The 27,278-nt window shown below is 36.9% G+C and overlaps 4 protein-coding genes across 5 annotated transcripts in view; all 4 read right to left on the reverse strand.

Moving 5' to 3' along the window:
- Positions 1-228: 228 nt before the first annotated feature.
- LOC144554691 (mitogen-activated protein kinase kinase kinase 1-like) lies at positions 229-18,794 on the reverse strand. Its single transcript, XM_078303014.1, has 4 exons — positions 18,700-18,794; positions 18,521-18,580; positions 597-704; positions 229-468 (listed from the first exon to the last, which is right to left on the reverse strand). The coding sequence occupies exons 2-4, from the start codon at positions 18,578-18,580 to the stop codon at positions 247-249; spliced, it is 390 nt and encodes a 129-aa protein (XP_078159140.1). The 5' UTR covers positions 18,700-18,794; the 3' UTR covers positions 229-246.
- On the reverse strand, positions 2,138-10,503 carry LOC144554378 (disease resistance protein RGA2-like). Its single transcript, XM_078302700.1, has 11 exons — positions 10,136-10,503; positions 6,586-8,916; positions 5,100-5,249; positions 4,035-4,183; positions 3,714-3,792; positions 3,545-3,607; positions 3,299-3,456; positions 3,021-3,096; positions 2,844-2,903; positions 2,557-2,664; positions 2,138-2,422 (listed from the first exon to the last, which is right to left on the reverse strand). The coding sequence occupies exons 2-11, from the start codon at positions 8,902-8,904 to the stop codon at positions 2,138-2,140; spliced, it is 3,447 nt and encodes a 1,148-aa protein (XP_078158826.1). The 5' UTR covers positions 8,905-8,916; positions 10,136-10,503.
- The window catches only part of LOC144554688 (putative disease resistance protein At3g14460), a 48,354-nt gene continuing 25,024 nt past the window's right edge, over positions 3,949-27,278 (reverse strand). The window contains exon 6 of one of the 2 annotated variants that reach the window (XM_078303009.1): positions 3,949-4,055. The gene's annotated coding sequence lies outside the window, so the exon portion shown is untranslated. Of the gene's footprint in view, positions 4,056-15,120; positions 15,167-27,278 lie in introns of those variants that run through there. The other variant, XM_078303010.1, reaches the window with a different exon arrangement.
- Positions 26,010-26,615, reverse strand: LOC144553727 (uncharacterized). Its single transcript, XM_078301932.1, has one exon. The coding sequence runs from the start codon at positions 26,613-26,615 to the stop codon at positions 26,010-26,012; it is 606 nt and encodes a 201-aa protein (XP_078158058.1).

Genomic DNA, 27,278 nt, shown 5'->3' on the forward strand with positions numbered 1-27,278 from the left:
AATCAATCCTTGGTCTTGTGACTAAGGCCGTGTGTGATATATAAAGTTAGGAAACTTTTCCGTCACTGGATGTCACAGCATCGAAATCCAGTCTAAAAATTCTTGTCGATATATAAAGTTAGGAAACTTTTCTGTCATTCAGAATTGTATGATATCATTATGCCTGACTTGAGCAATGATATCTACCTGGTGAATGACGAAGTTAAGTAACAATAATTGTATCATACATTTCTTTTTTTCTTTTTTTTAGGTCCAGGAATCAGTTTGAGAAGGAGAGGATTGAGATGCAGTAAAACAGAGGAGTGGCAGAGGTATCTTTACAAATGGATGCTCAAACAGCTGTACTGCCGATGGGCGCTCATCAGGATTCACTCTGACGCATTGTGTGATGAAATCCTGTGCTTCTATTGACAGATGATTAGGTATCGGTGGTTGCTCGCCCCTTCCTATCTTGAAGAAAGCTTGTGTCTACACATAAAAAAAATGACTAGCATGATGTCTGTACAGAAACAGTGTGAATTACTTTTAGAAAAAAAGAACACAAAACAAAAAACAGAGAGTGTATGAGACAGAGTGTGCGAAAAGATTGTTCTTACCCATTTAATATTACGATAAGGTATCTGGCGGGTTAACATTTCTAGTACAGTGCAACCCAAGCTCCAGATGTCTGATTTTAGCCCGTAAGCTTTCGTAGGTTTTACAACCTGAAAATAAAAACAAAGAAGGAGAACTCAATTACACAAAAGATTTCTGCATCAGCTCTGGCATTTGTTTTTATTAATTCAAGAAAACAAAAAGATTTAAAGAACAGACACTTCCAATATTTCCCAACTTTTTGACTCAAAAGGAAAAAATTACCTCTGGAGCCATCCAATATACAATTCCTTTGGTTGACTTCAGGATGTTAATCTCGGTCATCTGAGTTTGAATAATTAAATAAAATAATAACGTACTTGATCAACATCATATATATTTTGCCATCAATAGTTCAATACAGAAAATTTGTAACATGATGTATATAGAGTGTCCACAAACTTTTTTTGCTAACCCAAAATCGGCGAGCGTCACCGATTGATTTTCATGAACCAATATATTAGCACATTTTATATTCCTAAAACCAAACAAGAAAGATTGTTCATAACATTCTATACAGATCAAAGAGAAATAATGTTCTATTGGGACTTGCTGGTCTTATATATAGAGTAATTATTTAGTATGGTGAGTGACCACTACCCAAATTAAAAGCCCCTACCCAAGAGGGGATCAATCTAAAGATATAGAATATAAATCAATTTTTTTAAATTGTAAGAAAAATTTTAATTTTGTTACCCGTGAATTATGTTCCTTTCATGAAGATACACAAACCAGCATAGTATCTGCCTTGTGTACACCGATACGTGCGTATCTTGTACATGGTACTTTTGGTACAATGATGCTAGAGAGCCTTCCGTCACCAGTTCTAGAAAATGTGCAATTTTGTTTCCTCCTGGTATAACAACACCAGTCAATTTAAAAATTTCCTCGAACATTGCACAATTGCAGAACATACAAAATAGAAACAATCTAAAATTTACCTCGTCGGTTCCATCGTATTGAACTATATTTTCATGCTCAAACTGACTCAAAAAAAACGATCTCCTGAAATTAGAAAAGCAGAGCACATCTGAGGGTTGCAAATTGAGAATATATAAAACGTCAATTACATATATCTCCATTTTAAAATTCAAATTTTTATACCGATCTGCTTCAATTGTGTGATACTTTAATGAGTGTCGGTCCCTTGACCAATCAACACCTCTTTAACCACAAGGAAAAGTCCTTCACTATATAGAGTGATAAAATAAAATGTAAAAAAACACAATTAGTGATTGAGTCTGTAGTCCACACTTAAATGTTTATTTGCTACCAAGCCTAATATTGTCAGGAAAGTAATTTTCACATTTTGTTCAGCATTAATTGGTGTGGAGTTGGTAATGACCCGTATCATGTGCTAGGACAAACTTTCCCATACCTAACTAGGATGATATAAATATAGAAATAGATGCAACTTCATTTATATTATCTAAAGAAGAAATGTTAAAATACAGACATACTTGGTAATCACCTCAGAGTAGTGGGCAGCCCCTCATCCAAGACTTCATCCTTCTCTTAAACTTTCATTAGGTGAAACCCTGAACATGGTCTCAGTGGTAGGGCTCAACATGTCATCATCATTTTGAGATGGAGAGGATTGAGAGGGAGGAGGAGAACAGCAGAGTGGCTGAGGTATCTTTACAAATGGATGCTCTAACAGCTGTACTGCCGATGGGCGGTCATCAGGGTTCACTCTGACACATTGCATGATGAAATCTTGTGCTTCTCTTGACAGATAATTCGGTATCAGTGGTTGCTCTCCACTTCCTATCTTGATGATAGCATGTGTCTGCGAACATAAAAATGACTAGCAAATTACATGATGTCTGTCTGGCAGCTCTGTGAATTACTTTTAGAAAAAAAGAACACAAAACATAAAACAGATAGGGAATGAGATTTGGTGTGAGAAAAGATTGTTCTTACCCATTCAATATTAGGATAAGGAATCTGGCAGGTTAACATTTCAAGTACAGTGCAACCCAAGCTCCAGATGTCTGCCGATAGCCCATAAGCTTTTTTAGGGTTTACAACCTTAAAATAAAAACAAAGAAAGAGAACTCAATTACAAAAAAGATTATCTGCATCAGCTCTGGCATTTGTTTTTAATAATTAGAGAAAAGGCTAAGAGCTACAGGGGAATATCTGGTATGAATGAAACAAAAATATTTTCCAATATTTCCAACTTTTCAAACTCAAAAGGCAAAAATCACCTCCGGAGCCATCCAATATACATTTGTTTCGGACAACTTCAGCATGTTCATCTTGATCATCTGAGTTTTAATAATTAAACAAAATAATCACGTTCTTAACGTCATTTATATTTTGCAATCAATAGTTCAATATAGATAATTGATCGGAAACATGATAGTTATAAAGTGTCCACAAACCTTTTCTGCTAACCCAAAATCGGCGAGCTTCACCGATTGATTTTCATGAACCAATATATTAGCACATTTTATATTCCTAAAACCAAACAAGAAAGATTGTTCATAACATTCTATACAGATCAAAGAGAAATAATGTTCTATTGGGACTTGCTGGTCTTATATATAGAGTAATTATTTAGTATATATAGAGAGCGGCCACTAGCCAAGAGGAGATCAAAATAAAGATATAGAATATAAATAATTTTTTAAAATTTTGACACTAATTTTAATTTTGTTACCCGTGAATTATGTTCCTTTCATGAAGATACACCAACCCGCATAGTATCTGCCTTGTGTACACCGATACGTGTGTATCTTGTAGATGGTACTTCTTGTATAATGATGCAACATTACCTTGTGTCATCAGTTCTAGAAAGATGTACAATATTGTTTCCTCCTGGTATAACAACACCAGTTAATTTAAAAATTTCCTCGAACATTGCACCATTGTAGAACATACAAAATAGAAACAATCTGTATTTTACCTTGTCGGATCTGTAGTATTGAACTATATTCTCATGCTCAAACTGACTCAAAAGAGCAAGTTCCTGAAATTAGAAAAAGCACAGCACATCTCAGGCTTGCAAGTTGAGAATATATAAAAGGTCAATTACATATTGTATTTCCATTTGAAATTTAAAATCTTATACCGACCTGTTCCAATTGTGCGATACTTTCCCGATTGGTCCCTTGATCAATCAACATCTCTTTAACCGCAAAGAAAAATCCTCTACTGTATATAGGGATAAAATAAAGTGTAAAAATACAATTAGTGATTAAGTCTCTAGTCGACACTTAGAAGTTCCTTTGCTACCAAGCCTAATATATTCAGCGAAGTAATTTTCACATTTTGTTCCCGTGTTGGTACTGCGCTAGGACAGAGTTTCCCAAGCCTGACCATGTTTATATAAATATAGAAATAGAAGCAACTTCATTTGTATTATCTAAAGAAGAAAAGTTAATATACAGACTTACTGGTCAATCGCCTCATACACTCTGCCCAAGGACCCACATCCGAGTAGCTCCCCCTTCAACCAGGATGAGATCAATCTCTCAAACTCTTCATTAGGTGAAACCCTGAACATGGTCTCAGTGGTAGGGCTCAAGGAGTCGTCATCATTTACCTTTAGGAAACATCAAACAATATAAAAAATAAGACTTTAGGTATGTGGAAAGACATGCATAGCCTATCTGAAGAGATGGAAACATCTCATAGCTAACATTAGACTCCCATAAGTGCCCGTAGGTGACACTGACTTCAAAATCTTTCAAATAGACTGCAAACAATAAATCCAATCCGTTCAAACCAATCTATCGTACGACCGATCCATTTACAAGCAAAATTATAAATAGTCAAAATCATTTATTGTGATGTCAAGCGATCAAAAAATAATGAAAATTGAATGCATTAAAATTAACTTAAAAATCTTCTTTAATTTTTGACCGCTTGACTTCGTAAGAAATATGAAATGAATTAGAAAATTTTATAAACTTTGCATGCAAATTTCACTCATAAGGTAGATCGGTTTGTACGGATTCGTTATTTGAAGCCTATTTGATAGAGTTTGAATATATATTGTCACAACAGCTGAAATAACACTGATGTCATATTAGCCGGATATTTATATATATTTAGCGAGGCGGTGCATACATGAGTAAAATACCACGTCGATTTTTTTTATTTAATTTCTTATTAAATAGAAAATAAATGCATCCAGAGAGAGAGAGAGAGCACTAATAGGTAATCTAATTTTTAATTTTAACAAATATTACAAAGAGGAGGTGTTCGATTTTTTTTTTTTTATTTAATTTCCAAGATGCGGTGAACAGCTACATAGTAAAAGAATTATTAAAGAATTATAATTAATTATTGGTAAACCAATTCACAATTAATAAAAAGAAGATTAAAATTTCTCGTTATTTTTATGCCCCAATATATCATACCTCAATCCCTTTCCATTTTCCAGCATGATTCCGGAGACTATCCCTTTCTCAATTTCACATTCATCACCCCTCTCATCCCCCCGCCCGCCATGACACTGCCCCCTCTTGCCCCTCTGCTGCACCCCCTTCGGCCTCCGGCTCCTGTTGCCATCGCAAGCCCATCCCTCTTTTCTCTCCCACTAGTGGAGAATGCACTTTTAGTAACGGCACATCAGGGTCGGACAACCAAAAACGCGTTACTGATATCTTTCAGGAACGGGCAAAGTTAAAGGGCGATCTTAAAAATAGGTATCAGGAACGGTCGTTTATAAACAAGCGTTCCTGATAGTTCAGGAACGGTCATTTATAAACAACCGTTCCTGATTGTCAACTATCAGGAACGCTTGTTTATAAACGACCGTTCATGATTGTTTGTAATTTGGCTAAAACCCCAAGTCCCGCGTGTAGACAGAAAATAATTTTGAAAACAATTTTAGGGCTAAAACTCCAAGGCCGCTCACCTCCGCGCACCTCTCCATCTCGACGCCTCCTCTGCGCCTCTCCATCTCTCTTCTTTAGTCCTTCGCCTCTCAAACCCTACCCGTTCTCTCTTTCCTTCGTGTATGACTAACTCCTCTTCCAGAAGGCCCCCTCTCCTCTTATGGTTTGATTGATCAGATCTGAAAAGAATAAGTAGCGTGTCTTGATCTGGCAAAGGGACACTAGGCGCATCGCACCTCGACCCCTCCCTCTCGCAACACTAGGCGCATCACACGACCCTTAGCACCAGAGGGAGAAATCACTTTGCCCCTTTATTCAGGTCGTCTCTCACTTCACCCCTTTAACTTAGTCGATGTCGTGATTGATTTTGAAATTAAACCGTAATTAATATGATATGATTTTGAAATTAAACCGTTATTGTAAATTTGGTGAACTTGAGCTTGTTTAATTTGAAGTATGTGTTGATCTTTTTTCTCAGATTGTTTAATATGATTGTTACATATTCTAATTTCTGTTTTATAGGCCTGCAAAAATGGCCAAATAATAAATTTATTTTTTTAAATTAAATTTTAATTTAGGAACGGCTATTTATTAAACGACTGTTCCTGTTTGTACAAATAGGAACGGCTTTTTATTAAACGACCGTTCCTGTTTGTACAAATAGGAACGGTTTTTTATTAAACGACCGTTCCTGTTTGTACAAATAGGAACGGCTATACAACCGATCCTAATTAGAGGTACTATCAGTGTCCCCTGGGTCAGGAACGAACGTAGGTCCGTTCCTGTTAAAGGTTTTTGACCGTTCCTGTTTCATGATTCTCCACTAGTGTCCTCTCCAGCTATGGCTGCTGTGAGAGCACATAGAGGAGAGAGAGCAGCAACGTGCAGCGCTTTCATGGGAGGGGCAGGAGGTGGTGCAGCGGAGGGGCCACGCCACAGAAAGGGGCAAGAGGGGTAGAGAGAGCGAAACAGATAAAGGGATGGGTTTGGGGTTGGACTATCTAACAACAATATTATCGAAATAAAGCTATGAAAGTTGGTGATTGCATTCTCATCAATTATCTAACAACAATATTATAGAAAAGTAGGAAGTATGAATTACCTGGTAGTTTATTCCATGTTGCATGCACCACTGCCTTAACTCAGGGCATTTAGAAACCTCAACTTTGCATGGTTGTACTGGAAGCAACTCATCATCCAATACTTGCAATTTCAAACAGTTAGAGATCTTCAAACTTGTGAGTGAAGTAAGGTTTGCCAACCCCAACCTTGAGCTCCCAGAATGTGCCATAACAATCCAGTCTGGAAATTTAATGTCACTGTAATTCCTTATTTCTAGCTTTTTAAGATTAGGATGAGGCTGGAGACAAACCATTACCGAAACACTACTTTGACGTTCAAGAAATATGTTCTGACCACTTGTGATGATCAACTCTAATACACTGCCATCTATATGCCTTGTGTCCCAACAACTCCGATCCCAGGATAGCCTTAGTTGCTCCAAGTTATGCATACCCACAAGGTTAGCACATTGGACATCCCTTAAATTGGAAATCTCATTCAAATTACTTAGACAAAGAGAACCTCCCAGATCGGGAAAATCCTTCAACCATCCTATTGTCTCACATATGAGATTTACCTTTAGTAATTTAATTCCTACAAATTTGCTCAAGCTAGGTGGTAAACAACTGACCCCGGTATTAATGATTTCCAGGGTTTGCAAATTATAAAGGCTCCCCATGTCAATAGGAAGCTCTTTCAGTAGGGTGCAATCAATAAGACATAGTTTCTTCAAGGCCTTGAGTTGACAAATGGACTCAGGCAACAATGCGAGGTAAAAACAACCATGAACTAACATATATTCCAAGCTAATTAGATTTCCTATTTTTGTTGGCAACTCTTTGAAACGACTATACTTAAGAGTTAGATTTTGCAAGCTGTAAAGGGAGCATATGCATTCAGGCAGCATTTCGAGGAACAGATGACTAAGTGAAAGATAACGAAGATGTTTCAAATTACCAACAGAGGAGAGAGATTCTAATTTCCAATTATGGTCTCCGGTTATTTCAAGAGATCTTAACTTTGGTGCCATTGAAATGTCAAAACTACTTAAAACATTTTTGACAGAAAATCCTATAATGAGTGTCCGCAGAGCAGTGAACTGCTCAGATGGAATAGGATATATTACGTTCACATAATTAGCTATATACAAGTTGTATAGTACATTAGGAAAAATTGGGATCTTACTAGCCTCAATTGAATAGCAAGCATTCTCCGAATTATGTCGTGCTAAATCATGAAATATATCATGCAACTTGAACATTTTGAAATCATCCCCCTCATATATGTCTTCTCTTTCAAACAAGGTCCTTTGGCATAACTGTTGTGCATATTCAAAACCAATCTTTTCTGCAGTCTTGTTTCCTTTACACTCAATAAAACCCTGGTACATCCATAATTTCACCAAATATTCTACATGGTAGCAGTAATTTTTGGGAAAACTGGAACAATAGAGAAAACAGGACTTCAAGTGTGTGGGAAGGTGTGCATAGCTTATTTGAAGAGGTGAAAATATCTCACTCTTAACATCAGACTCCCATATCTCACTTTCTAATATATCTCTCCAATTCTCTTCCTCACCCTCATGCCTCAAAAGGCTAGCAATTGACTTCACAGCCAGGGGCAACATTCCACACTTGTTCATGATTTGCTTTCCAATTTCTACCAACTTTGGGTTCTTATTATGTTCTACTCCACCAAAAGCATAATGTTTGAACAATTGCCAACACTGTTGAACTGGCAAAGAACTAAGGTTGAATGTTGGCTCTGTTTGAATGATTTGTGCGACAGGTTCGTTCCTTGTAGTAACTAGGATTTTTACAAATGTTGCTGACATAAAAGGAGCCCTAAATGAATCCCAAAGACTCTTCTTCTCATTCCATACATCATCAAGAACCAAAAGTACCCTTTTCCTACTTATCTCCTTGTGAATTTTCTCTTGCAAAGCACTCAAATTTGTAAGACTACACCCATTTCCTGTAATAGACTCCAGGGTTTCCTTGGTGAGCCTTTCAACATTAAAATCCTCTGATACACATATCCATCCAAATTTATCAAATCTTTGGCGTATTCTTTGATCATTATAGGCAAGTTGTGCAAGGGTTGTTTTACCAATGCCCCCCATGCCAACAATAGTCACCACCGAAACAACATCACATTCATAGGACAACAAATCAATCAGCTTCTCCTTTTCCTTCTCTCGACCAAAGATATTCGACTCAACTACAAAGTGGCTCATTGGAGCTATTTGCAATTCGTTGTTGCAATGCCTGGGCCCATCTCCCTCTGAAAATTGAAGTGCTATCCGATCATTCGTAATCTCATCAAATCTGCTCCTTATTTGCTGAATTTGATCTAGCATGCCGTACGGTACCTGGAAAGTTATCATTACCTTGAGAGTGTATTACCTAGTATAATGTGCATTTGCACAGATAATACTAGTTATATGTTACACGTTTGCAATTTGGTTTATATGAATTTGCAATATTTCCTATAGCACGCCATATGTCTAGCTAGTACCTCGTACTTAATTAGCAATGAGACTATTATGTAAAAACCATGGAAGGAAAAATCAACGGAATCGGATGACGGCAATCAGATTTTGGACCGATTTCCTCGACGGATTCTCGACGTTTGGAGCCAATTCTTCAAACTCTAGGTGAGATTTGAGGGAAAAACACAAAGAATTTTAAAAAAAAATGAAAAAGAGAATGATCGGCCGACCCCAATCCGATCCTGAGCTGATCCTCATGTAACAAATCATAAAGAAAAAAAAAACCTCTAATCCTGAACCGATACCCCGATCCCGTATCGGTATTGGCCGGGACCGATCCCAATCCCAATACCGATAATTCCTACTATGGTCCCAGCTGTCTCATTTTAGATTTTGTAAATCAGTCCCAATCATAATTAAAATAAGATTTTACCTATTATCAAATATAAATTTTCTACGGTACCTATTTCATACGAAATAAAGACCAAATATATTATCATTTAATCTATGTTTATCTTATTAATTTTAAATTAACTAAATTTTGTTGTTTATCGGTCTAAAAAATATATTATTTGCTCATTAGATGTTACCTATTTTATTGAAACAAATATATTCTAACTTTTCCTACAAATACGATTTGCTAGTGTAATATGGTATTAGTGGATTATTTGAATGTAATTATTTGTCTAAACATAAATTGTTAATAAATTATTTTTTATCATTTTTTTAATTTTTTAGTAAAAATAAGTTTCTGATAAAAAAAACCGAGTTTCCATTTTTTTTATTGTAAAACAAACTTCTGGCAAAAAAAGTTTGATTTTCTAAGCCGAATTAGCCGATTCCAAATCAGAATCGGCTAGGACTGATCCCGATTCCGATTCCATTTTTTCCTTCTATGGTAAAAGCTACATGTCATATTTCTAACAAATCGACTTGACTAGGTTGACAGACACTGACACAGGCTTGGCATTTCACATCAACAAGGGAATTAGAAATTACATTCATTTTGTCTTGAACTTCATTAGCAATTCCATATACTATAACACTAATTAAGACGTTTATACATCTACATATATCTTAGGGAAATTAAATAAGTTACCTGAATTAGCTTCCTTTTACGAGAATCTGATGGAGAAGCATCTCTTGCCTCAACTTGCGCCCGTAAGACTTCATAGTGGTACTAACCCAGTACGTCTTCTGCATCATAAGCAACTCCCTTGAGCTCCTTCAACCAGAGCTTGACTGATAAGTCTGTGATCTCCCTCTGCTCTGCATCGTACAACATGACCTTGATCCGCTCCAGCATCCTCACAAATTTCTTCAATTCAGCTTCAATTTGGTGGTTTTGATCTACTGGAGGAGAGGAGGAAGAAGACGGAGCTTGTGCAGATGCGATGACAGCAGGCAGCAATTTGGCGCCCAAAGAAAGAAGGTTGGAAATCGCTCCACCCAAACCCATCGATCTAAAACTGCAAAAGTCTCCTCTTGTGTTGATTTGAAATTATCCAAAGAGAGAAGGTAGATAAACTAATTGAATTATTGGGGTGAGTCGGAGACAGGGAGAAGAAGACTGGGAGTCGAGTCAAAACTCCAAAAATATATGCATTTTTACATTTCTTTTATAAGACAGGTGTTGGATAAAATCAATTATGAATTTTGTCCTTTCTATTTTTCGACATATAACTGTTATTTTATTAGGTATTTCAATCTGAATTAATTTTACTTCATAAAAAAGTTCAATATAAGTAACAGTATTAGCATATTGTAAAATTGCAAATCATTGTAAAAGACATGGGAAAGAGCCAACTACCCTCATAAAGTGTGTCGGCAAAATTCGATTGATTGTGCGCAATACTCTGAAATTTCTGCTTTTTCGAATTCAGCCGTCGAATTGTTTCAAGATGCATGAATAGAAAAATCAGCTGTTCTGAATCGCACAAGAAAATTTGGACGGTTGGATTCAGAAAAAGCAAGAATTTCAGAGTTATTGTTCCTGAACTTTCTTATCCATGTGTGGTGCCAAGGAAATTTCTTATCCTCATATTGGAGGAGTAGGTTGAAAATAAATATATATATCCAGCGGTAGTTGGCTCCATTTTGCAAAAGACATGGGCAACATATCATAATGTGTCAATTGTGTTTTATGGAAGAAACATTAATCCACCACCTCTTTTATTAATGACTATTTTTTTTTCAGAGTCTATGTATCAATTTTGCACTGCTTTTAGCGGTTTGAGTTTTCATGTGTTGAGATTTTGAAATTAGAGGCTACCCTCCGTGCCGATATGAGTTATGACATTGCAATCTGAGAGGTACAAATTCAATTTCATCTCTGATTGAATCTGTAACAAAAAAAGATCAAGTAAGAAAAACAAATTATTTTAAGTGTATTTGTTGTATGCACGGTAGAAATAAGTATTTTAAAATACGACTGTATATGCATTTATATTTGGTGACTAATTCGTACAAAAAATAATATACAGTGATGTTATGCGGATTTTGTTTCTAGGCTGCATATGGAAACCACATGTATGAGTACACCGATGTATTTAAGCAACGGGCATAGAAGATCCACAATTAGTATTTGTTTTGCAAAATTCCTAAAATTACATGTGTGCTTACAGATACCACTTGGTTTTCATAAATATATACTTTGGTTTCTTAGAAAATATCAAGGACCTTTTCGCACGTAATAGGATCTATAAAGGCTGAGTTGATCACATCCTTTGTTGGAAGTTGGAACAACCTTCTACTTTCTCTGATATCTGCATGATACCGCAAAATTCAAGAATAAAAAAGGGGTAGTGTAATTAATTCCAGATAAAACAAATCGAGATCGATCTGTTGCACCTAACCTCTTTGACTTTGGCCCTCTTTCCAGAAAGCTCAATTTCTTTTAATGCTGACATATATGATATATCAACTGAAATTCAAGCTAATACAGGATTAGCATGCTAGCTAGGTTAAAATTTGTGTTTCTGTCAGGTTCTCATGTGCAGTGCAACAACATGTGGAGGACTGACAACTGTTGATAGCCACAATTTAAATTAAGATTGCAAGTGTTCAGATGAGATATTATACTGGTGCTTCTTATGTTTAATAAAGTTTCATGCCGTGCCGCACAGTACCGGCAACGAGGAGGAACACGGGTATTGGCACGGAACATTTTGGTAAGACATGTTTACAAGTGTTGTGTTGGTGTTTAGGTGTGCCGTGTCGGTATTTTACCTTTTCTGAAATTTTGCTAAAAAATAGTTAAAAATAATTTAATAATGTATAAAAAAGAATGGAAAATTTTCTAGAAGATAAGTAAAAAAAAAAATTACCTTTGTTGTAATTTAAAAAAAAAAATTAATTTTTTATAACCGACCTGATTTTTTTTTTCATTTTTTTTTCAGTACAATTGAGGTGAGAATTGGATGAATTAATAAAAAACTAGGCGAGTGTCAAGGCCTGCCGTATTTATACATGTTGATTTCACAAAATTTGAACACAACATGTCTATGGACATGGCACGTACATGTTAGAACACAGCTCGTCTAACAGACCATGCCGTGTTGTGTCGAGTTCTGAGGCATGTGTGTCGTCACGTGTGCCGAACACGCCGTATGTTTTCAAGACACTAAGCAACAGCACCATCGAACCCATGATTTCGAAACTACTGTAGCACATCATTAAATAAATGGTTCCTAAACTTTTGTTAGAAATTAATAAACTTAATTTTAGTCAAATGTATTAGTTAATGGTTGGAACTCTCTAGAATTGTCATAAACGAATTGAAATTCTAGATGCATGCTGTGGTCTTCTAGGTTGTCTTGAAATATGAAAAATGTGTATAAGAAATAGAGAGGGTTAATGAGTGCTTTAAATGTTATTTAGTGTTAGTGGAGTGTGTAAAAAGTTCCTACTAGTCTTTTGGATGTAAAAGAGTAAAATAAAATATTAATTTTTTTTTTTATGAAAGGCCTCAAGAGTCCGTTTCATATATGAAACATAAGAGTTTAATTACATGAATGCAAACTAAAGTCCCTGTCACTAAGCACAATCACAGTCACAAAATAAGCCTTGATGAAACAAAAACAAAAGGTTCAACGTTTAATTGTCCACCAAAAGATAGTAATCGAAAATAATCCTACTACTAAGCCACCTATATTGGGGCTAAGGTCTAATGATCCTATAACTAGATCGATACAAAAAGATAAGTGGTGTGCTTATATTGATAATAAAAGTTATTTTCTGTTATAGAGTGTTCTCTCTTTCACTACTAAAATATATTACGTTTGCCTCAAATCTTAAATCGATCCTATCAACTTTGTAGCAAATTCCATTTTGTTATTTTTGTTGACAATTATGATGTGTGGAATTTTTTCAATTTTTAACTTCTAATAAACAAATTGATTTGTCGGGATAATTAATGAGCGTTTTCTTTAAGTCATAAAGAGACATATAATGTTCCAAATGTGTTTAATGTTAGAAACGGCACCACCTCTTTGATTAATTGACTATTTCTCATTTCAAAGACCCTGTATTAATTTTGCACTGCGTTTAGCGCTTTGGGTTTTCATGGGTTAATATTCTGGAAATACTTGAGACTATATATTCAATTGAAATCCCATGGGCTTCATAATAATCAATTGCACGCTGGCATGGCAACTTTGTGTTCCTTTTTTCTTTTTTTATTTCTAACTGCTCTTATTCAAGGTACAAGATTGTCACCATCACTAAAATGATCGATCTGCAAAAGAACTCAATTTTACCATTAACTATCATGGGTTTTACCAGCGTGCATCTTTCCAGCATAACCTGTTCACTATTTTCAAGTCAGGTAGGATTGCTTATGTACAATTCTTGGATCTAAGGAGCACTATTTTTAAGAACATCCAGATATTAAATATAGACTGAAAATTGGTTTTGAATCTCCTGAAAGGAACACAAGTGTAGAGGGAAAAAAATATATGTATCTATGAAAAAATCAGTTTATTATTTGAACCAAAGCCTTAACATAGCCGCATTCATCACTGTCATCAGATCCCAATTTCAGTACCATTTTTACATTCTGAGAAGGAGAAAAAAGAATGAGGTACAGAGAATTAGAGAATTAGAGATAGGGATTGACACCAAAAACAAAGGAATTGAGCAACAGAAAATATTTCTAATACACTGGCATAAGAAAAAGGAGAAATCAGGTTCAGGAACAGAAACATGGTATTAGTTTCTCATGACCACTAATTCTGATTTCTGAAAGCTCAATCTCTTTAATTCCAACTGTAAAAATTAAAAGCTTATTCCATTATTTAAATTTACCTCTAACACCAATCAGCATTGTTATAATTTAAACTTTGAGCCTCCATTTTGTGAATTTTTGATTCTATGTTTTAAAGCAATAAATATACCCTAGTATCTAGTTTGAGAACACCTGATGTACTGAACCAACCTGTTGAGGACTGTCAACAAGCTGGCCCTCAAGTATTTGCGGTAAGGTCCTTCTGACAAGCTCTAATTTTCAACTCATAAGAATTGTACCTCCAATGCAATATTTTCTTACCAGTGTGACCAGAGTACCAGAACCCTCCTCAAATCAACCGCATCAAGGACAAGCACTGGTACCGAGCAGTACCAGTGTAAAGTATTAAAAATAAGGATAAATCCAATTACATGCACTCAATTACATAGTAGAAAACTAGAAAGCTCAATCGACTCAAGACTGAACATTTCAAGATGGGACATGCAAAAATTCAATTTTATTTTTCCCTCATATTCAATCAAATCAAGGCAAGCTTAATGAAATAACAAATTATCAAACAATTGAATCCCAACCATGGAGTAAGGGTTGGTTAAGTGTATTTAGTGTAAAACCCAATGAGAAATAGGAGGACACAGTTTTGAGTGGTAGTGAAATGCGAAGGCACAGTCACAAATTGACAATCACAGAAAGGGCTTAACATCACACATTTACAGTACAATTCAAAGAGTTCACAGCCCATATGCCATAAAAAGGCATCACACAGAGAGAACAAAGAAAAAATAGATTTTTGTTTTGAGTATCTGGAAATTGTTCCAATTGCAACAAGAAAGGAGTCTCTGGCAAGTTGTCTTTCTGTAGCAGCTCTACTAGTAGCACATCACTTGCCTACATTTACCAGCATACCACTAATTACTAAAAGGCAGTATGATGAATTCTATTAAGAAAATGAAAATTGCTTACCATTTCCTTCTAGGTAAACATTGAGCCTTCAGTTTTGTATGTTCACACAGTCTAGACCAAACTTCAACTGTGCCTAACAGAGCAACATGAATCTAATCAACCTTTGTAACTGGCACATCCAGCTCAAACAAATAACATGAATTAAAGTATGCAAAGAAACAAACACTCAAGAAGCCAATTCTGGTAACAACGTCGACCAAATTGCTCCTTGCTCCTCATTTTAATTCTCAGTTCCCCATGAAATGTGAGGAATGAACCTCACTTTTACAGTTATCTAAGTGACCCTGACTCTAGACCACAAAACCTCACTTTTACAGTTATCTTAGTTACCTGAATTAGCTTCCTTTTACAAGAATCTGGTGAAGCATTTCCTTCCTCAACTTGTGCCCGAAAGACTTGATAGTGGTACTCATCCAATACATCCTCGGTATTGCACGCAACTGTCTTGAGTCCTTAAACCAGTGCTTATCCTTCAACATAGATAAATAGTCAGTGAAGCACTGGTTCAAGGAGCTCAAGAGAGTTGCGTGAAATGTAATACGGTCAGTGATCTCCCTCTGCTCAAGAGAGTTGCGTGGCCTTATCCCCTCGAGAATTCTCATCAATTTCTTCAATTCAGCCCAACGAGTGAAGATTGGAAATCACTCCGCCTAGACCCATTGATCTAAAATTGTTGGTGGAATATAATAGGAGACTCGCAGAAGACTTTGGATCTCATTTTTATAAATTTTTTTATAAGACAGGTGTCCGTCTTCAGCTTTTTGTTTTTAAAGAAATTAGTAAGTATAGTAGGAGGGTAAATTTGTCATTTGTCTTATTTAACTATCCTTAGTCCTAATTTATTTCAAGATATTTTTTTTTCAGCGGCGACACACACAAATAAAATTTTGATCAGATCAGAATTTTTTTTACTTATACAAATTATTATAAATAAAGAGTCCGGATAGTATGACCTTCGTGTCATCTGACACTAACTTCAAAATTGATTAAATAAACTTCAAACGACTAATTTAGTTCAAAATAATTTACTTTATGAGTGATGTGTTTACATGCAAAAAAAAAATTTTCAAATTATTTTAGTATCAAATAACGTGGTAAAAGATGTTGAAAATTGAATGTATTAAAATTAACTTAAAAATCCACACATTTAACAGTTTGATTTGATACTAAAAAAATTTGAAATATTATAAATTTTGCATGTAAATGCATAACTAATGAAGTAGAACGGTTTGGATTCACCATTTGAAGTCGATTCGATAGGTTTCGAAGTTGGTGTTATATAAGCTGAAATGACAATGATGTTATACTAACCAAAACATTTTTTATTTTTTTCTGCACCAACACACTAAGCAACAATTTGAGGAAAATGTTGGGTATGAAAAATCCAACCTGAAAAATATTTAAATACGGACTATTAATCCCGATCCAAACTTCGAATCGGTTTCACTTCTCCCAGTCCTTATAGTACATCAAAATTTCAATACACTATATCTATTTTTCTATTTGTTAATAAGTAATTTATAAAAGAAAAAAATTCTGACCCGATCCAAATTTTGGTTGGTGTTAAATCGCATGGATTGGTGGAAATTTTACGAATCCTAAGTTTTGGATTAAATCACAAAAAAATTGTAGTAAAATGACCATATAGAGAGAGTCACATGTACTCTTAATATATAATCAGAATTAGAATTATTGAATACTTACTTTTAAAGCATAATCTTCTAAAACTTGTAAAACCTTAGAATATTGGTGTTGAAAGTTAAACGCTTTCGTCTGATTTTCTGTGGCGGTTGTAATACAACAAAATGTAAGTCACAGCACTGACAAAAGAAGCTCCACTAATATGCATGCTTTTTCTAAGAGACATAGACAAACCTGCCGGTCCCAGCAAGCACCAAGTTGTAGCCCTCAGAGTCGGCTCCGATCTCTCAGTTTTCTACCGATGCAGCTTTGTCGATCGGGTACCAAGAAATTCACTCCCTCCGGCAATTTTATCTGGAATGTGATATTTATGGGACAATCGACTTTATCTTTAGCAATGCAGCAGTCGTCTTCCTAACCAACAGTTGTAAAAAATAGAGCTCGTAGCAGGCCCATAGCTATGGGTTTAAATGTCGGAATATACAATTAGCAAAGAAAAATAACACATTAGTTTTTAGATAAATTGCAACAACTGCAGCATGGTTCATTTTCTCTGTCATATATGGGCCCATATGGGTGTATTGGGCCAGAAATAAGTAGATTGTTGTAAGTTGAGGCCCATATGAGCCGCATTAGATCGCATTGTTGGGCCCAATACAGACTCATTGAGCTGGATAAAGGGGTACACTGATTTCCTGAGTAAATGAGATCCGAAGTGAAATGATTAATTTGATCAGAACTACGAATCACATGAGAATACATTTTTTGCCCGATGAATTGCATTATCTGTCTCTCAAGTTCTGAAATAATGAAAATGGAAAATGATTTTAACAGCTTCACATTTGGAATTTAACAATAATTCCACTGCCCAGGGGCTTTAGACAGTGAAAAAGATAAAAAAAAAAAAAATGTACAATTTGAGCAGGGGTAAATCAAGGGTTTTTAATTTTTAATTTTTTTAATATAGAAAGGTGGAGATCTATAACCTATCAATTTTTATTTAATGTTCATAAAAGATCTCTTATCCAGATTACGAGCTCACATCCTCTTACACATAAAATGTTGTCTCTTGCTACTAGATGAAAGATTGTTTTAACTCAAGGGTATTTCTACAATTGTACAGTTGTTATCAGACATGATTTGAACAAGTTATTTAAGACATATATGGCCCAACAGCCTAAGTTCCTAATATGAGCTCATCAACATATTATCAGTGATATCACAACAACTTGTATATATTAAATGAAAAAAATATTCTATCTATTGGTTAAAAATTGTTGGTCCCAGGCTAGTACGCTCAAAGAAATATAGAAGAAAATAAAAAAATATATTGGGGTCTGCTGAATAAAATAAAACTAGTAAAATCCAACAAAAACATACAAAAGCATAAGTAAAACAGTAAAACAAAGAAAAATAACTCATAACCCATAAGCTTTTTTTAGGGTTTACAAACTTAAAATAAAAACAAAGAAAAATAACTCAATTACAAAAAAGATTATCTGCATCAGCTCTGATATTTGTTTTTATTTTTTACTAATTCAAAAAAAGTTGAAGAGCTACAGGAGAATATCTGATATGAATGAAACAAAAATATTTTCCAATATTTCCAACTTTACAAACTCAAAAGGCAAAAATTACCTCCGGAGCCATCCAATATAAACTTCCTTTGGTTGACTTCAGGATGTTAATCTCAGTCATCTGAGTTTGAATAATTAAATAAAATAATCACGTACTTAATCAACATCATTTATATTTAGCAATCAATAGCTTAATACATATAGTCGATCGGCAACATGTAGTTATAAAGTGCCCAAAACCTTTTTTGCTAACCCAAAAGCAGCGAGCTTCACCGATCCATTTGCATGAACTAATATGTTAGCACATTTTATATCCCTAAAAACCAAACAAGAAAGATTGTTCATCATAACATTCTATTCAGATTGGAGAGAAATAATGTTCTATTGGGCCTTGCAGGTCTTTTATAGAATAATGATCATACCAGTCAAAAGCTGGTCCAGACAGACTCCTAGAAAAATGTCGACAGAGGAATGCTGGGTTCCTTGCCGAATCTCCACATTGAATCATGTAGTGGTTGATATGTTGTTTAGGGTTAAGGTCATTGACACCATCACCCGAGAATTTGGTGAAAAGAGGGACAGAATACGTCGGTGGATATCTGGGTATATCAAAAGCAGGGGGATATGGTTTCCCTACTTGGTATTGGGGTGTGTCATTGGCTATCCCCATCATCCGCATTTGTTGGCTTATCATTTCCTGAATTTCTTCCATGGTGATTCTAGGAGGAGACGGTTGTCTCTGATCTTCCCAGTGAACCTTAGGCCCGTTTTGATTTATTATCAGGTCATCAAGCCCTGGCTCAGACGGGCCCCTCCCACGAAGGATAATTGCCATTTTCCTTTCCCTTTCGCGGGATTGATGTAGTTCAGCTCTCATGCTTTGGAGCTCAGCTTGCATTTGGTTAAACATGGTCATTTGCTCTAATGCTTGAGCTGTCATGGTGTCTCGTTGACTTCCATGCGGTGAAGTAACCACAGCGTTATTGAAACCTTGGACAGAGCCATCAAGGCGTCCTTCGGTTGACAGGATAACAGGATCTCTGCCTCTACTTTGAACAGGAGGGTCATTTGAATCTTCCCTCTCAGTACTTGGCCCGTCACCGACTGCATATGTGACAGGGTTAGGGTTTTGATCAAGAGATCCTTCTTCTCCTGCAGGATCTTCTTGTATGGTTATCATATAGACGGATGCTTCATTGTCTGAGTTAGAGGGTGTTGCCATAACCCTACGCTTCTTATGGGCAGCGTTTGGTGCAATAATTGTCAGACTTCTTTGAGTTGGACACGGGTTAATCCGTGCCCCCAGCCGATCATGTACACGGGTTGATTTCATTTTCTGAGGGGTTTGATATGATCCCTCATTATAGGCATGTTGAGAGGTGTCGGCCCGCATTTCTCTGCGGAGCCTTGGTTTTAAAGAGGCACCATCGGGTGCCTCCAGCTTTGAGGTTGATATGGAAGATGACGAGGCGCCTTCAAATGCCCCCAGCCCTTTGGCTGGGAAGGAAAGCCTCGTAAACACAGATGGTTGGGCACTTTTGGGTGCCCCCGGCTCACGGATTGGAGCATTGGGTTTAGGTCTCCCCAGTATTTGTACTGGGTAGGTCAGCTTAGCCTTGGCATCAACTGGTGTAGAAGTTTTGGGAGCAGGAGAAGTATAGTATCGACTTCTGCGCTGCTTCAGAGTGCGGAATTGCTTATGAGCCTTGTGTATGGCTGTTATGGTAGTATCTTCAACCGTTTTAGGGTTGGGGTTTGAGGTCATTCTCCCTAGTCTATGTATGTAGGAGACTGTTTGAGGGATCTCCCCCGCTACACGTATGTGTGCAGTGGAAGAGTTCTTTTTCACAATTCTCAGAGGAGAAGGAATTATGGGTAGGGAGAGTCGGTTCAGCTACCAGTTCATTTTTGTAGGATTGAAGGGATCTCTTCTTGTTGACCGGGGTCGTGGCATGGTTGACCCGGGTCAGTTTCTTTTGAACGCGCCTTCTTGCGCGTCTGGTCTTGGAGGGAAGGGCAAAGGTCTGACCATCCATTCCTTTGGGGGTGAGGTAGTAGCACACCTTGTCTTCCACTTCAGCTTCCTCCTCGGTTATAGACCCGAGAGTTTCTTACTCAGTCTGCTCAATCATGGGAACAGGTGTGGCAAACTTGAGTATTTCAGAGGTGGGGACTGCAAAAGCCCTGAAAAACATCATCTCTCCATTGTCAGGAAAGGCAGTCAGCTGGTTGGTTGTTGCCGCGAGGTAGTTCATTGTCATCGACATCCTGCAAGCAAACAAACTTGAAACTTCATTAGTCAATTTTGTATTCCATGAGAACCAGTTTGGTATACATGAGTTTAGCCCGATTATTCAATTCATAGGCAGCGATAACAAATATAAAAGGATGAGACTTCACCCAAGCGATCCAACGACTTGTTGCTTTGGGAATTTGAAAGTCATTGGTTGCTTGGGTATAGTTCCTTTTATATTTGTATCGGATCCCGAACATGTGAGGAGAAGTATGTCCCACCGGGCGTGCCAAAACCTGTAGTGCGCAGAAAGTTGCACGGCGTCAGGTTAGCTAACGGTGCGGTTTTTACTTGTGTGGGTGAGTGGAAATGCTCCCAGCTGGGTTCAGTGCTTTGGTCCATGAGCAGGTCACCGAACTCAGGGGAGACATCCACTGGGTATTTCTTTCTGCATTCCTTCTGGTTCACCCCTTGTGACAACCTACGTTCATGATCAGTTGTCGGAGGTTTTATTATTTTCGATTGTGAGGACGTTTAACTCCCGACGGGCGCAAGCCCCCGCCGTTAATTACATCAGAAAGACCTTTCGAGTCAGACTGAACACCTCATGCATTCCGGGATTTGTGCCTATGGGCTGTGAACTGAATAATGGGGCTAAAAGGGGCTCATGTATTGTTTATTTTGGTCACGGGTTGGTTCTCATTTGACTTTGGATTTATTTATGGGTCAGTTACCATGATGTGTGCACGAAAACACGAATTTTATATTTAAGACATGAGAATATGCATGAGAAATATCATTTATGTGTTTTTAATTTGAAAGGAGAATTTAAATATCATTTTTTATATTTTTATTCATAAAATATGTCAAGAGAGGGGCATTTTGGTCATTTAAAATTATGGCTAAGACATGTATATGTTCAAATATTGTTTGGAATTATAGAGGATTGAATTTGGGTTCATTCGGGACTGATTTGAGTTGATTTGGACTTAGTATGAAAAAGTTATGGTCAAAAAGGACTTGAAATGACTTATTTGTAAAGATTTTATGTTTCTAGGGACTTATTTGTAATTTCTGGAGGACCTGAGACTGTAATTTGGGCTTTTAATAGGGTCTGGATTGTAAAATGGGGCTTTAAGGGCTTGTTTGAGAAGGTTTTATAATGACAAGGGCCTCTTTGTAAATTTATAGGGGGTTCTCTGCATATTTTAAATAAACAGAGGGGTTTATATGCAAAAGGGGATCTTCTGGTCACATGTGGACTTTAAGATTTGTGCTGAGCATCAAGATTTGGGTTTCTGGGCTTTGAGATGTGTGCAAGCCATTGGATTTGGATCATTGGGCTTTGAGATATGTGCAGAGATTATTTAATTAAATAGGCTTTGAGATTTGGGTTTTTGGGCCTTTGAGATGTGTATTGGATCATTAATGATTGCGCAGGATTATTGATGCCATTTATCTGAGCTTTAAGATTGGTGCCATGTTATTTAAATTCATTTGAATCACTGACAGGAAGGTCCCATGTTATCAGGAGCCGTTGGATGTTTGAATTTGGTTCATTGATCACAGGGATTGCTTTAAGATCTGTGCTCTAGCTTTAATATTTGTGCAAAAGGGTTTTCTCGATAGGTTTCTTCTCTGACAAACTCAGTCCGGCCGATCTAGGCCACGGCAGCGTCGGCCAAGGGCATGGTTGTGATCGTGAGGCTGTCAGGAGTTGATTGGTACCATTGTCGGCCGTCAGCGGCCATCAGAGGCGGCGGAATAGACATCTACAGTACTTATCAGTACCGATTGAGTCTCAGATCAGGTTTTGGTTGATTCTTTCATGATTTCTTTCAATTAATTGGTCATTCGAGATTGTGTGAGGTTACAAAAGACATTATAAGCATCAATTTCACATTTAAAGAAGTTTTGAGCATGATTTGAGTTTTGTGGTTTCAGTTTCAGTACCAAATTGGTACCAGAGGTTGGTGCAGAGGGTTCAAAGCTCAATTGGTCATTTAGAGAGATCATTTAGACCATTTCAAAGTTATTTGAGTATAGCAAGGCATTGGTTTGGACTGAAATAGATTATGTCTATAAAGAGCACATTTGAGCTTATTATTTCAGTTCCTTTTGATTTATTTTCTCAAAATTTATGTGTATGATGTGCATATTTTATTTCACAAACTCAAAGATGTATATGTTAAAGATTTTTGTTCCAAATTTCAGAATTTTCTGAGTCCATTTGCTCAGTCAAAAGGATTGAACTAGAGCCAGGGGCATCCATGGTAATTTTGTTAATTTAATTACAAAATTTCCATTTTTAAAGGTTGAACTTTGAAACCTCATAACTTTTTATGGAAATGTCCAAATGAGATGAAGTTTATATCAATTTTGTGTGTTTTAATGTGCTTTATTTAACTGTGAAGTCCATTTTTCAATTTGGTCCTTCTACTGATCTCAATTGGCTGATCTGTCAACAGAGGTCAAACAGTGCTTTTCAATGAATTCCTTTATACCAGTGACACTTCTAAACCAATTGAGTGCTGAGGACATGCTTAGTATGGTACCAGGGACTGGTACAAGTCACTTTAGGGTCTGGTTTGACTTTACCACAGATTTCAAGGGCTCTCAAGCCACTGCTTTGGTACAAGTATCAGATAAAAGGAAGATCAAAGCTCAAAAGTTCATCAAATCATCATTTTAGGATATTTGAAACATGTCAGGACTTTTAGATTATGCAGGGAGGCTCCTGAATGTTTGAAAATCATGTTTTGGCACCTTTACACTTGATTTCAAGGCATTATCATCAAAACTTCATGGATTCAAAGATGTAAATGACATGTAGCAAGGATGCCATCTGGCTCACTACACTCATCTTAGCCTATAATAAATTTATAGAAATGATCAAGGGAGGCAGAGAAGAAGAAAAGATCAGAAAATAAGGAAAATAGGTTAAAAATGTGATTTTTATAAAAAATTTTGTATTAAAACAGTGAAGCTTTGGATTTTAAATGTTTATATACACTTTTAAAGGTATTTACATGATTTCAAAGTAAAGGATTAGACCAGAACCAAAGAGAAACAAGAAAATGCAAAAAGATCAAAAGAACAAGATTCAAGGAGAAACAAGCTTTATTTATCAAATCAAGGTACATGAACTGGCCTCTGAGGCCTTACATTGTATCTATACCCTTCTGATTACCTAATTTCAGTAGAGAGGAAGAAGGATTTTAGCTTTCAAGCTTGCTGGTATGTATGCGTACCAGTATGTGTGTATGTGTATACAAGTGTGTATATGGTGGCTATAGCTTGTATTTGGCTCCTCAGGTGTATCAATTCTACTCTCCTCAGGCTATAGCTTGTATTTGGCTATAGCTTGCATTTGATCATGTATATATAGCCTTGAAGGCATGAGAGGTCTAGGGTTAGCTGAGCCTATGCTGGCATGCATCAACACCCTTAATTTGCCTCAATTTAATTTCAATGCTTGGGATTGGAGCTCCAGCCTTTATGATGTCATTTGCAGAGCTATAATCCAATCAATTCATGCCATGCTGGCTATCCATGGGATGCAGCAATCAGTACCCTTGATTTCGTATTTTTAAAGGGCTGAGATTGGGTGATTTGGAGTCATGCCTCTCCTCAGGTGTGGGAAGGAAGATTCCTCTATCTTGTCTTGTTATACAGGTGTATTAACAGCTACATATGAAGTTAATTCGGGTGTCAGACCCTCCTAACGTTCAATTTCCGTTTTCGGATACACTATACACTGCTTTCATGTATACAAGTGTGCTAGTGGCCAATCCGGACATATATCTTTTAAATTGAGCATTGAAAGGTTTCATTTAACCCCCAACGATCATCTCTAAACAATCAGAGAGCTCTGATTGACTTCCATTGCTCCCCATTTCATGAGTCCTTTAACTCGGGTGCCTTGAGTTCAGGCCATTTGAGACTGCTCCTTGTCAAGTTGATCGTTTAGAAAGTGTCGCATAGAGGTAAGGAACTCTATTATGCTCCCAATTTTGCATTCCGAGCTTTGCTCCACTTGAATCGGAGTTCTCCATTGCTGGAGGAAGGAAGAAAGGGGAAGAGAGAAGGAAGAGAGACTGGCTGGTGGAGCCCGCACGCCAGTTCCTTCTCTTCAATCTTTTCTTTCTTTTGTTTGGGCTCGGCATAGTGTGAGCCATGTATGAGGGTATGCATGGTGCATGCAGCACCGAGTGTATGTGCCCAAAGGGGTCAGGAAGCGCCGATGCGCTGAGGTTTTAATGAGCTCAAGCCTAGCTGGGCATGGTGCATGGTGAACCGAACCACTGACAGCTTGGTTTACATGTTATCTTTTGGTAAACCGAGTATGCTCATCTCTGGATCTCAGCGAAAATAATCATGAGAGGCTAACTGGTGGGTCCGAGGTGTCAGGTTTAGGTTTGGTACCCCAATTTGCACCCAGCATTGTTAGGGTTAAAGCTATGGGTACCCAGAGACACGTGGCACCAATCAGGGGCTGCCATGTCAGCATTTCCTTTGAAAATTCACAACTCTTCAACCATTTGGAGTTAGAATTTGCATAAAATATCAAAGTTCATGGTTTTGCATATAGAATTTTGTCATGAATTCTAATATGTCATTTCTTTTCATCTTGGGAAGATTTCATGCACATTTAGCATCTTTCAAGTGTTTAAAATAGTTGCCAATTCTCCATTTATTTAATTGGCAACTTTTTAAGGTACAACAAAATAGAAAGCTATTCTTCACCTCTCGGTACTTAGTACAATTTTCTAACCTATTGGGTAAAGCCCGTATAAGACAAGCGTCGCCTCTCGGTACTTAGCCTATCAAATACCCTATTCTTTATGGTTGGGACTTAATATTCAATCTCTCAATTGCAAATACCAAATCCTAGGGTTTCATGCGATTTCGATTAAGTCTTCACAATCAATTAAAATAAAGAATAGATCATAACAAAGAACAAGAACATATAAAATAAAACCAACTAAATCATAACAAAAAGTTTCAAGTACAGCCCTAATCAACCCTAGAAAGGCCTTTAGCCAGTCATGACTAATGCACAAATGAAATCAAAAGAAAAAGAGTTCCAAAGGAAAGAAAATAATAAAACCGGTTGATCGATGATGTTCTTTTCTCCCTTCTTCTCTCTTCCTTGTTTTTCCTTGTTCAAAACCAGAAATTCTCTCAAAAAACACCTCCTTAATCTGTTCTACAGGTCCCCTTTTATACCCCTCTCTAAAACCTAGAAATAACTAACTAAAAACAGCAAATTCGGGCTCTGAACCGACTTATTGCGGGCCGCAATAGATGGAGGCAGTTAACTGGTTGCGCAGAAGAAACTGGAGAGGTCATTGCAAACACTTTCGCCACTTAACACTTTTGCCACTTGCGCCAGTGAACCTGAATATTTTGACTTTTCAATTGCTGCAACTACATGATCAAACTTGGGTGTTAGGCTCCTTAACACTTTCGCCACCACCGTCTTCTGTTTCATGGTGCCTCGAAATGCTCGAATTTGGTTGACCACCTCTTGTACTCTTGAGATATAAATCTGCACGGATTCCTCATTGTTCATCTGCAATGTTTCGAAGTCCCTGCGTAGGCCTTGAAGCTTGATTGCCATGACTTGAGTACTCCCTTGAAATGTTGTTTTCAGGGTTGTCCATGCCTCCTTTGCGTTGGTGGCTGCTGCAATTTTCGAGGAGATGGTGTCATCCACTGCTTGTTGGATGAAGAATAGCGCCTTCGCATCTCGCTTCGCTGTTTCTGTTGGTGTGGGATCTGTGTCCGGTGCTCCCTTCTCCACCAATTCCCATAGACCTTGCGACTTGAGCAAAGTTTGTATCTTGATACTCCATAACTTGTAGTTGTCTCCCTTCAACAGCGGAATCGACGGATTCGAAACGCTCATGTTCTCTGCCATTGTTGGATCTGCCCTGATCTCTAACCTGGCTCTGGTACCAATTTGTTGGAAATTTTGGAAGGATGCAGCTACAGAGAGAAAAAAAATTTGCTGCTGAAATTAACTTTTATTGCTTCCTTAATTCGGATACAAAGTACATCTGAATTTATAGCATAACAAAAAGACTAAATTTGGAACATCTAAATTTAGTACCCCACTACCTATCCTCCTATTACAAACATTCTCAAAATAGAATTATTCCCCATGTATCCTGCTATTACAAACTTGACCTACATGACTAATTATAGAACCCACTACTGCTATATTTAGAAATCCACTAATCCCACTACACACGTTCATGTTTATAAAAACAACTACAACAGAATTCTAAATAGAGAAAGCTAATTTTGGATCAACTTTCAACGTGTAGCATAGAGGGTCTCTGTGCAACGGCTCAATATTTCAGTTATCAAAATTCTAACAGTCGATCCGAACCGTTCAACATTATCTCCATATGAATATGTACTTGCAAACCAAATTTTACATTTTTTAGAATTTTTTTACTATTTTTTTAGATAGGTAGAAAATCACTTGATTTGAATGGTACCAAATTTTCAGATCAAGCGATTTTCCACCTATCTAAAAAAATAGTAAAAAAATTCTAAAAAAATGTAAAATTTGGTT

The sequence above is a fragment of the Carex rostrata genome, chromosome 5 (assembly GCF_964058835.1).
Source record: "Carex rostrata chromosome 5, lpCarRost1.2, whole genome shotgun sequence".
Taxonomy (NCBI): Eukaryota; Viridiplantae; Streptophyta; class Magnoliopsida; order Poales; family Cyperaceae; genus Carex; species Carex rostrata.